The 16030-nt window shown below is 43.8% G+C and overlaps 1 protein-coding gene across 2 annotated transcripts in view; it reads left to right on the top strand.

Moving 5' to 3' along the window:
- PRKCQ (protein kinase C theta) overlaps positions 1-15605 on the top strand; it is a 47973-nt gene extending 32368 nt beyond the window's left edge. The window contains exons 14-17 of one of the 2 annotated variants that reach the window (XM_062594906.1): positions 2154-2292; positions 9242-9430; positions 14006-14134; positions 15450-15605. In XM_062594906.1, coding sequence (XP_062450890.1) covers positions 2154-2292; positions 9242-9430; positions 14006-14134; positions 15450-15605 — 613 coding nt within the window. The remainder of the gene's footprint in view (positions 1-2153; positions 2293-9241; positions 9431-14005; positions 14135-15449) is intronic. The other variant, XM_062594995.1, reaches the window with a different exon arrangement.
- Positions 15606-16030: the final 425 nt, after the last annotated feature.

The raw sequence follows: 16030 nt of genomic DNA, 5'->3' as shown, positions 1-16030 counted from the left end.
GTGGTGTGTAGGAGTTCAGATTTGGTTTCAAGGTGCTGCCATGCAACAGCCTGGGTCAGAGTATGTCTCCCATCAATAGGCCCTATTGGGGCCTCCAGTAGGAGAGAGATTATGGGAATCTGGAGCCATTGCCTTTTCTGGGAAATTTGGGCTAAAATGGGGCAGCTGGATGTTTGATAACATGGTGATAGGAAAGAGTAGCTCATTCCCAGGAGTCAGTGTGGCTTTGCTTTGATATATCAACCTTTGATAGAAATTATTTGACCTGTCCTACTTTTCCCCCCTTTTTACACTGAAGACAATGGTCACAAGATCAGTTGAGAGCTCATAACCCTCAGTAACTCAGTCACAACTAACTTACACTTAGGGAAGTGAATAGAAGTCATTTTTAAAACTGCATTCCTTGTGATGCAGTAGCAGTCATGAGTCCAGCTGTTCTGCCTCATGCACCCACGTTCAGGAATGTTGGCTTAAATTTTAATGAATGAGCACAGGGTTTTTGGCAGAAACTTGTGCAATCCCTGGAGCCAATGAGTTTGAGACTCATCAAAATAATGAAAATGACTGATGGGTTTTTTGTTTGTTTTGCTTCAATATTCCAAATGAATAAAAGCAGTGCTGGCAACCAGAGATTGATCTTGATGGTGTAATTAGAATAAGTCATTCCAGCTGGAAACTGTGGCAACATGAGTATCTGCCACTTGGAAAAAAATATCTTGGTCACCTCTGTGTTTCTTTTTGTTACTGTCCTGTTTGATCGATGACTCCCACTTTTTCTTTGGCCATAATATAGCAGCAAGAAACAATTGCCCTGTGACAGCAGTTTAGTTTGTAGAAGCACCACGAGGTCCCACACTGATCAGGACCTAGCCAAAGTGAGCTAGGAAGGTTTGGATACCAGGAGGCTACACAGCCATCTTTCCTGTAAACAGTCATCTCAGGAGCATTGTGCATTAGAAACGATCTTCACTGAGGAATGGTCAAGGCCACTTCAGGGGGGAAAGAATATCAAAATCAGTTGTTACCAGAAGGGTAGCTGTATAAGGGTTAGGACTCTTGCCCAAGGTGTGGAAAATGTGTGTTGGCTGTGAATCAGTGGAGCTTAGAAAAGACCAATTATCTCCTCTGTTGTGGGCACAAGCAAATGTTATGTCAAGGTGCTTTGGGAGCAGAAACAGTGATTGATATCACAGATTAGACAGTGCAGAAGCGTGGGTGCGCTGAGACACAGGTACCCAAATTCTTCCCATATCTCACATGAGATGGAACATAATTGATACGAACATCTCCCTGGGTCATTTAGTGAAGAGCAAAATGTTTAAGTAAGATATAAACCATATAACACAGAAACCATGCCAGCCTCCCTTTTTTCCTACCTCTTTCTCTTTGCTTTTCTCTCCTTTCAGACATTCTAGCACATGAGGATCTCTCTATTCCCTGTCAATGGCCATTATTCATCAGCTCACTTTTGTTTCCTTCTCTATACATTTCTTTTTTTCTCTCTTTCTCTGGGCTCTTCACTTTCCTCAGAAGCTAGCAGAGCCTGAAACCTCTGACAACAACTTGACAGATATATGTGAAGGACTTAATAAATCCTCATGGTTTAGACAGTACAGCACAGGAGGGGATGTTCTGTTAATGCCCAGGGTTGTTCTGACCTGCTGCAAGCCACACAGAGTTAGTGGGTCTTTTCCTCTTCTCCCATTGTCAAACTCACACTGGGAGAGCCAGAAGCAGCTTCAGAGGTGATCCTGAGACTCACTGGGAATGAGAAAGTGAGCATTAGCCGGTGCAGAGTCGATCCTGTCCTTTCTTGCTCCCTTCTCCAGGCTTTGTTAGAGCAGAAGCGTCAGCCTGGACAGGGCAATTTTTAGCTTCACTATTCTGCATCCTGAAGGATATTGCTTTTAGTAGGTGTCTTGGACAAAGTCTTCTCCAGCAAACAAGACTGTGCTGAGACAGGAGGAATGGGGGAGAGGGATATTGAAGTCCAACAGATAGCAACTCTTGCAGCCTCCCTTTGTAACTAAAACACATAGGCTCTGCGCAGATGCAGAGAGCTAATTAAGGACTGTACTCTGCTAAACTAACTTGTGTGTCTCTGTAAAATTTTAAAAGGAGGAAGTTTTCTCTATCTTTTTCTTTCTTCACAGAGATTTGAAGCTAGACAATGTCCTCTTGGACAACGAGGGGCACATCAAAATTGCTGACTTCGGGATGTGTAAGGAGAACATGTTTGGAGATGCAAAGACAAGCACTTTCTGTGGAACTCCTGACTATATTGCTCCTGAGGTAGGTTTAGGATTTGGGAAGGCCAGTAAACCACTGCAGCTGAGACAGAGGACATGAAAAAATGTCTGTTGTTCGGTGGTGGTAGAGAGTGGAAAGTGTAATAACTTGCTTTGAGTAGTTCCAGGCTAGAAACTGGATTTCAATTTGACTGCTTCAGAGCCCACCTTTTCACATTTGGCTTTTCACATTTGTGTGGCTAATTTGCTTGTTGTGCACATGGCCCTTGGATGCAAGTCATGCTTGGCATAACCAAGAAACAAAATACTTACGGGAAATCCAGTTTGGGCCATGGAAGAAGCATCTCCAAAAGGTAGGTCTTGCAATTCAGAGACAGAAACAGCATGTTACTTAGTTAGCTATTAGTAGGCCTCCGTATCTCAGTTATCTGTTCAGGCTCCTTTATAGCTGATGGGCCATCTCGTCCCATCCTGATGTAGAAAATAGAGAAACATGGGACAAAATGCCCACTTGGAGCTGATTCTCTCTCCTTATTGAGTAAACTCCTTTTAGATAGAGAAAAAAGGCAGGGCCCATGATAAGCCTGAGACAGAGCTTTCTCTTGCCTCTGGGATATGCCCTGATGCTTGAATAGAAATGAAACCACTGAACACAGGCTTTCCTCTCACTCACACATATTCTTGTCTGTCTGCAAATGCAGCCAGCATCACCCATCACAAAAGTCCTCCGAGAGCTGAATGGGCACTGTGTACTTTGAAAAGGCTTTGCCATCAAAGGCATAGCCTTAAAACTGAGTAAAAGTTTAAAGATATGTCTAAATAAAAAAAAAATTAACCCATAGCTACTTGTAGAAGAAGAAGGGATTGAGATGGTTGTAGGGTGTTCGCTCCCTGCTTGTTCTCTCCTTCGTGTCTACGTTGTTTCCTCAGCAACCAGAGGAAGGGTATTGCTATCTGCAGGACAGCTAGGACTGGACGTGGTAACTCTGGGCTCTTCCCTATGCTGGGGTACCTACGTCTCTGCAGTCTGGGTTAAGGTCCTACTATGCCCTCAGGACTTGGGGGATTTGCATAGCATAAGGAATTGGGACTGGGGCTTGCTTGGAGATAGCCTCCAGAACTCCACACAGGTAGACATACCAACAGGTGTTCTTCTTCCCTAGTTGATATCGGCTGGTATTTGGTGGAGAAAAGCTGAACCTGGCCTGTGTGTGCCCCAAGCAATAAAGTGGGGTAGTAATAGACACCAAACAGCGTCTTGTACCTGGCGAGATCCCCTGCCCTTCCCCTTCTTCCCTTCCCATGATCTACTGCACAGGGGCTAGTTCTCATTTTCTTTTTCTAGTGCATGTAGATATTTTGGACTAGATCCCTCCAGAAAAACACAAACTCCCTTCCCTAGGGAAACAATGCAATGACAAATCTTGCTGTGGATAGGCTTTGACTAGTTAGGTGGCAAACTGGGCCAAAGAAAACATTTTTCAACTCAGAGGAGAACCTGAGAGTCCTCTCTGTATCTTGTTGAACATCACTCCAAAATCTATTTATTTGCCTTTCAAGATTCCATTCCCCGATTTTAGTGCTTTCATGATGGATATTGGTGCTTACCAGATGGCTTTTAAAGCTTTTGTTATTTTGCTCTCCACTACAATTCACTGATCTTTTACTGCTCTCCAGGGGTTTAATTCAGTCTAGGTTACACCACTACTGACAGTAGGGCAGTTTTCTTCAATCCATTGAATTTCTGTTGCTTAAAAGCAGATGTAAGTATGTTCTGCAATCAAGCTGCAACTGTCTTTTATTCCACTTCAATATTCTTTTATTAAAAAAACCTTTTTCTTCTCATCTTAAAACAAAGACAAGTGATAATCCACTTTACTACATAGAAGAGAGCTTAAAGTAGCTCTGATGTTTTATTTCTGCACCATCATTTACTTTAGAGATTCAATGAGTACTTATAAGACATTTTGCCTCCAAATTGAAAGCACTGCTAGAGTTTATGGATCATCTCTCATGCCAGATGCGGAAGCACAGGACTTTTTTTCAGTATTTCAGTGCAGCTGCTGTACAGCTGTAATTTGTTACAGGTGCTGCACTTTGGCTATAGCCATTCAAATAAGGGGACTTGGGTCAGTAGACAAGCATTTTTTTTTAATTTAAAATAAAATATATTTAACAAAAAAGAAAAGTTAACCTGAAATGAAATTTCTGGAGTTTTTTTTTTTCCAGAGAAATACAAACTAATAATTTTTTTTTCCCTGAACTGCCATAAACAGTCAATTTCATTTCATTTTCTAGACATTTTAAAAATAAGGCCTAATAAAAACAATGTGCCTTTTCAGAAGGAAAGGTTGGGATGACTTTGTTTATAGGCAGCTCAGAGGAAATGTGTAAGAGAGTTAGTATTTCCTGGTTTTTTCACCCTCTGTGTGAAGTATATTGTATATTTTGCCCTGTGTATTAAAATAACTTTTGTCCTACTCTTGTGGCATTTTGGAGACAGATCTATTCATGAAGGCTCTACATCAGCTTGGATTTTGATTTCTGAGATTAAGGTCTTATTTTGCTAAATGCCACATATACCAGAGGAGGATTCTTCTAATCTAATGTGAGCCATCTGAAAATGAAGCATCAGATGAAACCTTAGTCTTGTAGGAAGACAAGCATCTTCAGAAGACAAGTCATCCCATCCTACCTTTGGTGTGTAAGTGGGTTAAGTTACCCTTTATATGGCCCTTCTTCCTCCATGAACTATAGAGAGACCCTAGATAACTAGCTGAAGAGACATGTAAGTTTTAGGTGATAAGATATAAGATCAACTTGCCCAGGTGACAATCCTAAAGCATTTACAAGCAATGCAGGCTAGGTATGAAGCAAAACAGTCAAGAAATGACTCACCTATGTCTATGGTACTTCAGAGCCAGGAGTGAAAATCACACCTCTATATCATAATTCTTCAGTTCTCAGCAGTTTCATATGCACTAATCTGGATAGGTGTTTTCAGTGGTATTAAACCATCTCCATTGTTTGTTATTGATATATGCCCAGTAACTGTAACATAAGGGATCATGCTGCAACCAGGCTATGGCCTCAAGAGCAAGTATCATGGCTTAAGTTTAACTATTCACTTCTCCAGCCCCAAAATTCTGATAAGGGCCCTAGAGATCGCAGCCATCACACTTGCCTTTAGACATCTGCAATATAGACACCTAGGTATGAACTTGTGGTCTAGGTTCCTTGGTAGCTGAAGGAGATAAATAGGTGTTTTTATTTTATAGCAGACAGATGTTTAACTGCATTGGCCTAATTCTCTTCTTTTACTAGAAAAGAATCTAATGATGGTTAAGATGTATCTCCATAGCAGATATCTAAAAGCAGATGAGATGAACTTTCTCTCCCTCCCTCCAAAAGGAAGGTTGAGAAGTTCATATCGGACTACATTTTTAGAAGGGAAAAATACCAGGGAGATGGTCACAATGCTGCCCAGCTGTCACATGCAGCTGTAGCCTTCACTTTCCAGCTGACACCAAAAGGCACAACCCAATAGATTGACTGAGGTTGACCTCCAAGTACTCTCCGTATCAGTTCTGATATTTGAACTCTTCTTCCATCCTGTTGTCCTGAACGAGAGATATGTCTTCAGAAGGTCTACAGAAGGTTGGACCCTCACTGTTCGCCTCACAAATCCTGGAAACTGTCATGCATACCTTTGCTATATTGTTCCCATAGGATGTTCACACTAGACCTCACTGCTGGATCACAGCATCTGTAGCTCTAAAGAGGGAAATGAAAGAAGAAGGATAATTTTGCTCTGTTTTATTGCTTAGGTGGTTTTCAAAGAAGAAATGATGCTCTTTCTTGAAGAATAAAAGATGTTTCTAAGGTCCCGTGAGAGGAGCCACGTTTTTTAGCTAAGTTTCAGTTACTCTAGGCAAAAAAAAAAAAAAAAAAAAAGAAAAGAAAAAAAAAAGAATTTAACTGATTATATCTATATCACTGGAAAGTTGTCAGACCCATATTCTCTTCTCAGCTTCTCAACCACAAACTCATTTTCTTCCATGTGATCAAATGGTTTACAATAGCAGAAAGTTTTCTTTACTATGGATAGTGGAGTGAAATTATTCCCTTGCCCCATCCTGTTTTGTTCCTTTTAAATGTGATTTATAGAGTCTCATTTACCTTAGGGAATAGCTTGTAAAAGTACAAATGGTGATTATTAAGCTCAAGTTCTGTCTTGCTGCTTGGAACGCAGTTTATCGTGTATTAAACTGACTAATGCATGGTGGGCTTTCACAGTTCTGCCGAAATTGAGCCCTATCGGAATAAGGAATTGGGTTACCAAGGAGGACTGAATTATGATTTCAGGATTCTCAGATGTCTTGTTCTGTGTGAAGCAAAAACACATCTGAAGTAGTAGAGAGGATTAGAAATGAAATACCTTATGGTTTGGATTGCAGTAGGGTTATATTTTTACAAAGATGTTTGAAGCACTGAGGATGTTACTTATAAGCAAACGCAGTTTGACCACGTTGATTTCTCAAGATCATAGAATCATAGAATCGATAATGTTGGAAGGGACCTTTGGAGATCATCTAATCCAACTCCCCTGCTCAAACAGTGTCACCTAGAGCATGGTAGACAGGGTTGCATCCAGGCAGGCCTTGAAGATCTCCAGAGAAGGAGACTCCACAACCTCTCTGGGCAGCCTGGTCCAGTGCTCCGTCACTCTCACAGGGAAGAAATTCCCCCTCATGGTCAGGTGGAACTTCCTGTAGTTCAGTTTCTGCCCATTGCCTCTTGTCCTGTCACACGGAGCAACTGAAAAGAGTTTGTCCCCGTCCCCTTGACACCCTCCCTTCAGGCACTTGCACACATTGATCAGATCCCCCCTCAGTCTTCTCTTCCTCAGGCTGAACAGGCCCAGCTCTCGCAGCCATTCCTCATAGGGCAGGTGCTCCAGCCCTCTCATCATCTTCGTAGCCCTACGCTGGACTCTCTCCAGCAGCTCCATGTCTCTCTTGTCCTGGGGAGCCCAGAAATGGACACAATGAGGCCTCCCCATGACCTGCTGGCAACACTCTTCCTAATGCACTCCAGGAGACTATTGGTCTTCCTGGCCACAAGGGCACATTGCTGCCTCATGGTCAACTTGTCATGTACCAGCACTCTCAGGTCCTTCTCTGCAGAGCTGCTCTCCACAAGGTCAGCCCCCACCTTGTACTGGTGCCTAGGATTAGTTTTCCCTAGGTGCAGGACCCTGCACTTGCCCTTGTTGAACTTCAGGAGGTTCCTCTCCACCCAGCTCTCCAGCCTGATCCAGGTCTCTCTGAATGGCAGCACAGCCCTCAGGTGTGTCAGCCCCTCCTCCCAGCTTGGGATCATCAGCAAACTTGCTGAGGAGGCACTCTGTCCCTTTGTCATAGAATCATAGAATTGGTAAGGTTGGAAGGGACCTCTGGAGATCATCTAGTCCAACCTCCCTGCTCAAGCAGTGTCACCTAGAGTATGTTAGACAGGATTGCAACCAGGTGGGCCTTGAATATCTGCAGAGAAGGAGACTATCGTCCAGGTCCTTGATGAAGAAGTTGAACAGGATGGGACCCAGTACTGAGCCCTGGGGGACTCCTCTAGCCACAGGCCTCCAACTGGACCCAACAACACTGATGACGACCTCTGCCTTTCAGCCGGTTCTCAATCCACCTCACTGTCCACTCGTCTAACCCACACTTCCTGATCTTCTCTAGGAGGATGTTATGGGAGACAGTGTCAAAAGCCTTGCTGAAGTCAAGGTACAGAACGTCCACTGCTCTCCCGTCATCTCCCCAGCCAGTCACTCCATCACAGAAGACTATGCTATCAGATTCTCTCAAAAACAAAATTGTAGATGTTGCACAATGCAGATTTTGTCTAGATAGGGATTGATGGAGTCTGTCTGGCCATTTTTGCTGCCATTTCTTTTATCACGTTGCACAAAAATGAAAAAATGAACAGAAATTCCCCTAAATCCTGAACTGGAGATACTTACCAGTACTCAGGAATCTCATTATGGCTCCAGCTCTGTTGGATCTTGTCATTTGTTGCACAGAAAGCTTCAGTGGGAACATTTTAGAGTAGTCAAGCAAGCAGGGCATCCAGAATAATGATATATGACCCTGGAAAAGAGCTCAAGGGTACATTGTAAAGCAGCTGCTAGCTTGTTCAAACTGTTCCAAACCTTCAGCACTGGATTTACTGTCAGGGAAAAATGAAAATTAGGTGTATCCTCAGTTTCCTACAACACAAACAAGCATTTTGCCTGGTATAATATGGATGCAATGGAAACTCAGCTTGGTAGTGGGAGGAAAACAGCTTTTGAGATTATCTTGAGAGAACATATCAGCAGTTGTTTTCTCTTTTTTTTCCTTGGGCAGGTTTTTTTCTGGGGCAGAAGAGAAGCACAACATTTCCACTGACTGACACTCCTAATGCACTCTCACACTGCCAAACTTGGGGTTTTGAAATGCAACTTTTTTGAGTTAAATCAGTCCACAGATGCTACCTAGGCATCTGGCTTCTCTTTCAACAGTGGAATTCACAAGCCTGATTTGATCTGGTGGTGTAATTTAGAGAGCAGGCAAAAGAAGACTTGCATCACTTTTTTGGTAGCCAAGGATTTTTTTAAGTTTACTGAAGAGTAACTAGCAAAACATACAGCCTGTTATCTGTAGTCCTTTGGACTCTTTTGGCACCCAGGTATGGCTGTGATTTGGAGCTCCCTGGACCACAACATCTGTACCACTGGCTGTGGGCAGGTTGACTCAAGAGCCAGTACAGTGACGTACTGGCTGAGAGCTCACTGAAGGTGAGCTCTGGCTCACCTTTCAGACAGGGAAAAGCACCTTTGCTATCACTCTCCTTGCAAAGCAGCTGTTGGAGGGTCAGCCTGGCCACCCTTCTGAAGTGGAAATACTCACATCAGACATTTTGCGTCTGTCACTCCTCTCTTTGGGCAGATTTTGCTGGGGCAGAAATACAACTCCTCCGTTGACTGGTGGTCCTTTGGTGTCCTCCTGTATGAGATGCTTATTGGACAATCTCCTTTCCACGGCCAAGATGAAGAGGAGCTTTTCCAGTCTATCCGCATGGATAACCCATTCTACCCTCGCTGGCTTGACAAGGATGCAAAGGAAATTCTGGTGAAGGTAAGAATTATCAAATATCCAGCATCTTTTTACAAGAGCGGTCATCTTCATCTGTTCAGAGAAACAGCTTTAGCATGACAGGACCAGAGTGAGTCACCATTATGTATGTGGCTCTCAAACTACACCTTTTGCTCAGGAGGGCTTAGATGATAGAGGGCTTTAGAGATCACTATGAAACGATAATAATGAAAGTATTCAAAACCACTTACTCCAGGAAGACCTGCCACAGCAGACTGAAATTTCTGATATCTGTTTATGGGACATACAGTGGCATCGTTTGGCACAAACACTTGCATGTCTGCTAGTCAAGGTTAGAAGTGGTAATCATCATTATGCTTTGTATCACTAAACTTCTAATAGAATCATAGAATCCATAAGGTTGCAAGGGACCCTGGAGATCATCTAGTCCAACCCCCCTGTTGAAACAGGGTCACCTAGAGCATCTTAGACATGATTGCGTCCAGGTGGGCCTTGAATAATATCTCCAGAGAAGGAGACTCCACAACCTGTGTGGGCAACCTGGGCCAGTGCTTCGTCACTCTCACAGGGAAGAAATTCCCCCTCATGTTCAGGTGGAACTTCCTGTGCTTCAATTTCTGCACATTGTCTCTTGTCCTGTCACATGGGACAACTGAAAAGAGTTTGGCCCCATCCCCTTGACACCCTCCCTTCACGTACTTATCCCTCCTCAGTCTTCTCTTCCCCAGCCTCAAGAGGCCCAGCTCTCGCAGCCATTCCTCTCCTCATAGGGCAGATGCTCCAGCCCTCTGATCATCTTTGTAGCCCTACACTGGACTCTCTCCAGTAGCTCCATGTCTCTCTTGTCCTGGGGAGGCCACAACTGGACACAGTTCTTGAGATGAGGCCTCCCCAGGGCTGAGTAAAGCGGCAGGATCACCTCCCTCGACCTGCTGGCAACACTCTTCCCAATGCACCCCAGGAGACCATTGGCCTTCATGGCCACAAGGGCACATTGCTGCCTCATGGTCAGCTTGTCATGCACCAGCACTCTCAGGTCCTTCTCTGCAGAGCTGCTCTCCACAAGGTCAGCCCCCACCTTGTACTGGTGCCTAGGGTTAGTTTTCCCTAGCTGCAGGGAAAACTGCAAGTCCTCTGCACTTGCCCATGTTGAACCACAGGATGTTCCTCTCTGCTCAGCTCTCCAGCCTGGTCTAGGTCTCTCTGAATGGCAGCACAGCCCCCAGGTGTGTCAGCCACTCCTCCCAGCTTGGTATTATCAGCAAACTTGCTGAGGAGGCACTCTGTCCCCTCATCCAGGTCCTTGATGAAGAAGTTGAACAGGATGAGACCCAGTACTGAGCCCTGGGGGATGCCACTAGCCACAGGCCTCCAACTAGACTCCACACCATTGATGACGACCCTCTGAGCTCTACCTTTCAGCCGGTTCTCAATCCACCTCACTGTCCACTCGTCTAACCCACACTTCCTGATCTTCTCTAGGAGGATGTTATGGGAGACAGTGTCAAAAGCCTTGCTGAAGTCAAGGTACAGAACGTCCACTGCTCTCCCGTCATCTACCCAGCCAGTCACTCCATCCTAGAAGGCTCTCAGATTGGTAAAGCAGGATTTCCCCTTGCTGAATCCATGCTGGCTGCTCCTGATCACCTTCTTCTCCTCCATATGTCTGGAGATGACATCCAGAAGGAGCTGTTCCATCACCTTTCCAGGGATGGAGGTGAGGTTGACTGGCCTGTAGTTGCCTGGGTCCTCCTTCTTACCCTTTTTGAAGACTGGAGTGACACTGGCTTTCTTCCAGTCCTCAGGCACCTCTCCAGTTCTCCAGGACTTTTCAAAGATGATGGAGAGCGGCCTGGCAACAACATCCACCAGCTCCCTCAGTACCCATGGGTGCATCCCATCTGGGCCCATGGATTTGTGGATTTCTAGCTTGCCCAGAAGGTCTCTAATGCTATCCTCCTCAACCAAAGGAAAGTCTTCCCTTCTCCAGACTTTATCCCTCACATCCAGGCTACAGGATTCCTGAGGGCTGCCCTTAGCAGTGGAGACTGAAGCAAAGAAGGCATTCAGTAATTCTGCCTTCTCTGTATCCCTTGTCACCAGGGCCCCCGCCCCATTCAGTAGCGGGACCACACTTTCCCTAGTCCTGCTCTTGCTGCTGATGTAGTTGAAGAAGCCCTTCCTGTTGTCCTTGACATCCCTTGCCAGACTCAATTCCAGCTGGGCCTTAGCCTTCCTCGCAGCATCTCTACGTACTCATACTGCATTGCTATAATTCTCCCATGTAGCCTGTCCCCTCTTCCACATTCTGTGTATTTTCTTCTTCTGTCTGAATTTGGCCAGGAGCTCCTTGCTCACCCAGGCAGGTTGCCCGTCCCCTTTTGCTGCACTTCATACTCATAGGGATGCACCGCTCTTGAGCCTGAAGGAAGTGATGTTTGAACACTAGCCAGCTCTCCTGGACCGCCCTTCCTTCTAGGGCCTTAACCCATGAGATTCCGCCAATTAGATCTCTGAAGAACCCAAAGTCTGCTCTCCTGAAGTCCAGGGTTGCAATCCGGCTTGTTGCCTTAGTTCTTTCCTGCTGGATCCTGAATTCCACCATTTCGTGGTCACTGCAGCCAAGGCTACCCCCAACCTTCACATCTCTAACCAGTCCCTCTCTGTTGGTAAGGACAATGTCCAGCAGGACACCCTTCCTCATAGGCTTCTCCACCATTTGTGACAAGAAGTTATCATCAATGCACTGCAGGAGCCTCCTGGGCTGTTTGTGCCTTGCTGTGTAGTCCCTCCAGCAGATGTTAGGGTGGTTGAAGTCCCCCCATGAGAACCAGGGCCTATGATCTTGAGACTACTTCCAGCTGTTTATAGAAAGCCTCATCAACTTTCTCTTCCTGGTTAGGTGCAGACACCTGCAACAGTGTCCCTCATGCTAGCCTGCCCTTTAATCTTTACCCATAAGCTCTCGACTGCCTCCTCCTCCTCCACCCCTATGCAGAGCTTGATGCATTCCAGTTGCTCTCTCAAATAAAGAGCAACTCCACCAGCTCGCCTTCCTGGCCTGTCTTTCCTAAAAAGCACATAGAAAGACAAAAAAAAAAAAATCTCCATTATGATATAGTCTCGTTGCCAGTGACCCTGTAGAGTTAAATATTCTGTCCTGCTAAGTGCCTTTATCATCTGAACAGAATTTAACCTAGGGAATCTGCACTGCTATGTAATCAGTTGTCTGTAGGATACATTGGTTTTGATGAGTCCTTTTTCCTTGAAGCTTACCAAACCTCAATATCTGATTCTTTTCAAATAGGCCTTCAACTGTCCATACATCAGATTCCTTTGCAGCTACTTTTGGCATTAGATATTTATATTTCTTCTTTGCTGAGTGATAATTATTGTTTGCTTACTGATGGCCAAGTGGATTAGCAGAAAACTCTAATGCATAACCAAGAGGATTTTGAGATGACATACAATAGCAGCCAAATGCTTTTGAAAAAATGCCCTTAATTCTGAAATAGGATATATTGACTATATTCAAGCCACCTACTATCAAGTGTTGCAACCATTTGTCTCCACTAACCTTAGAGAGATCTAGGACTTGATGCTCTCCTGGCCAGCTAGTCTGGAGGCCCCAGACATTTTATTGCAGATATAAAGATAGATATTTCACTATTCACATGAACCGTTGAAGCAATATTTCAGCACTATATTCTGCTCACTAACATCTACAAGAGCTTGAGAACATTTAGCACTCCTGAAAATCCTGAAAAATAATTGAGATGTTTCTGGAGCCCAATAGCTCCAGCATCACCATGGAAGTGTCTATGATAACACAGGCTATACTAAGGTGAAGATTGGGCTCAGATCTGCACTTAGCTGATGGTGAAAACATATGCCTCTAGTTCTAGCTTTTTCATATCTTTACCAGGATTATTCCTCCACAAGGCCTGTAGCCTGCTATGTGCAGCAAGCACAAACTATCTGAATTGGGAATCTTTTGACAAAGTAGACGACATCTGAGCTAGTCAGTGGAGAGAAGCAAGCACTTCCAGAGTGTCTTTCAGCTCATCTGTAACTATGTAAAGGAGATCAGATGATTTGCTCCCAAGTTTCCTATTTTTCTCCTTTAACTATAAAGGAAATTGTAGATCAAACACTGCACACTGGCATCTAAAAGTGTAGGAAATAAATCCAACCCCATATAAGCTAGATTAATATTTCCACATGTGGTGCTCACATTTCAGCTATAAATATTTGCATTCTTACAAGAAATCACCCACAAAAACTTGCAGGTGCAGAACAGAGATTTCATATATGTAGTTGCCATTTGCATGCTGACACACATGCTGAAGGTTCGGCTCAGCTGCCAAGGTAGCAAATTTATCCTCTCACTCTTGCAAAAGAAAGATATGGCTGAGATCTCTCAGTTTTGGCATGTTAGGCTAAGAATCTAATTCAGTACATAAAAGAGTCTTCACACTTGTGTCAACCTTCCTTGAGTTTGAAGTCTGAGACCCTTTCTGGTAGAGCTATCCCAATCAATGCAGTGTTGCAAATAAAGGAGGAAGATAATTCTTTTTTCTTTTTCCAAAATCCTAGCTTTTTGTGAGAGAACCTGAGAGGAGACTGGGAGCAAGAGGGAACATCCGCCAACATGCCTTTTTTCGGGAAATAAACTGGGAGGCTTTAGAAGAAAGAAAGATGGAGCCTCCTTTCAAACCCAGAGTGGTAAGGATGCAACTCCTTTGATTTTCACATATTGATGCTTTTTATTCCAGAATCATTCATTCCCAAAGTATTTATACTCTCTAACACATGAGTTAAGTAAGTTCAACATTGCTAGCAGTAATCCAAAGCGAGGCCTGCAATAATATTTCACCCCCTTTACTTAGGGACATTGTCCAAACTCTTCAGAAATGAGTCTTTAATGTCAGAGACCTCCAGGCCTATTTGGACACATACAGTTAGTGTTTTAAAGACGGATAAATGTCTGTCTTAAACTAAAGCCAATAGTTTAAGGCACAAGTTAAGTTTTTCAAAATGCCCCACACTTTCAAGATCATCTTTTAGAGTTGCTCTGCACACCCAGCTTTTCCATCTAAAAGTAGATAAAAGACCTTGGTCTTAGGCAGTGAGAATGGAAAATATTGGCTCTTACTCACATTAAATTGTTGCTTATCAGGCTGCGTGGTATGTTGTGTATGTCAGATAGGAAGGGCTGAAACTATCTGCAGTTTGAATCTGCCAGAACCTCACTCCTTGTACAGTCAATGGGAAGATAAATTGTGAATTATGTAAAACTCTGTTGACTGGGCTACCTGTCATGGTCATCATGACTATGCCTTTCTGAAGGCTATAAAGAGCCTAGATCTGGCATCCTCAGACATGAGGAGCCATTAATTACTCATCACTCTTGCACTCACCATAGCAGGGGTATGGATACCACAACCCATTCTGCAGGGATTATCTGTCATTGCACTGCAGAGAATAAAGAGGGAAAAACAGTTCAGGTAACCAGATGGTCTACTAATTCAGGATGGCATCTGTCTTATTGTTAATAATAATATTAATTTCCTTTGATAAATGCATACTTTCATTTTGCTGTCCGTCATAGCCTTATTTAATTGATGTGTTCAGACTACCTTGCTCAAAAGCTGTAATACCACTGCCATGCAGAATTCATGGGATCACAACCCCAGTGCCTCCTGTATAAATTCTATGCCAATTATTACTTTAATAGGATGGAGATAATCAAGTGATTATCACTAATTGCTGTATATCTAGGGCTCAGATATACAGCAGGTCACTGCAACTTGACAAGTTACTGTGCATCACTTGGGCTACAGTAACATAGTGCAAAAAACTGAGAGCAAATGCATTGCGAGCTCCTTAGCTGAGCTGATATCCAGCTTCTGCAATCCTGGTAAGTCATGCATGTGCATGAGTCCATAGAAAGTCGCTTCAGGTGACCAGTACCATTTTAATAGAGACTTGAATATTAGTGGTTTGATTCTCCTTTTTCTTTTTTTTCCTTTTCTTGAAGAAATCTCCAAGTGACTATAGCAATTTCGACAAGGAATTTCTGAATGAAAAGCCTAGACTGTCCTGTGCTGACAGAGCACTGATTAACAGCATGGACCAAAATATGTTCAGCAACTTTTCTTTTGTGAACCCTAAAATGGAGAAGATATTTTCCTGAGGTCTGCCTTACCCAGGGCTTTTCTTACTAAAGGAATTCTCCGTGATGGCTTGAGTAACATTGTCAGCTGAAGACTGTACATGGTGGATTTTACCAAGGACCTACGAGAAAAACACATCAGTGAAAGCTTGCACTATGCCTGGAGTCTTTCAGCTTGTTCCAGCCTGTAGCAGATGCCAGCCACTGCTCACTAATGATGAAGCCTTTTCCTGTATCTTTTGGTCTCTTTTTTCTCTTTTCTGGATGTTCTTGTAGTTGAGAGCATTTGAAAAGGAGAAGGTGGCAAAATTTGTTCCCCTTTACTTGTATGCACAGCCAGTGGGATTCCCTGTCAGTAAAACCAAACTTATTTAAGCTTCCAGTGATGTTGGTGCCCAATCCTGCAATTCGCACCTCACCCCACCTCTTTCTGAAGGATGAGTGGT

Source organism: Rhea pennata, chromosome 1, assembly GCF_028389875.1.
Source record: "Rhea pennata isolate bPtePen1 chromosome 1, bPtePen1.pri, whole genome shotgun sequence".
In the NCBI taxonomy this organism is placed as follows: Eukaryota; Metazoa; Chordata; class Aves; order Rheiformes; family Rheidae; genus Rhea; species Rhea pennata.
This window is presented reverse-complemented; position numbering and strand designations above follow the sequence as displayed.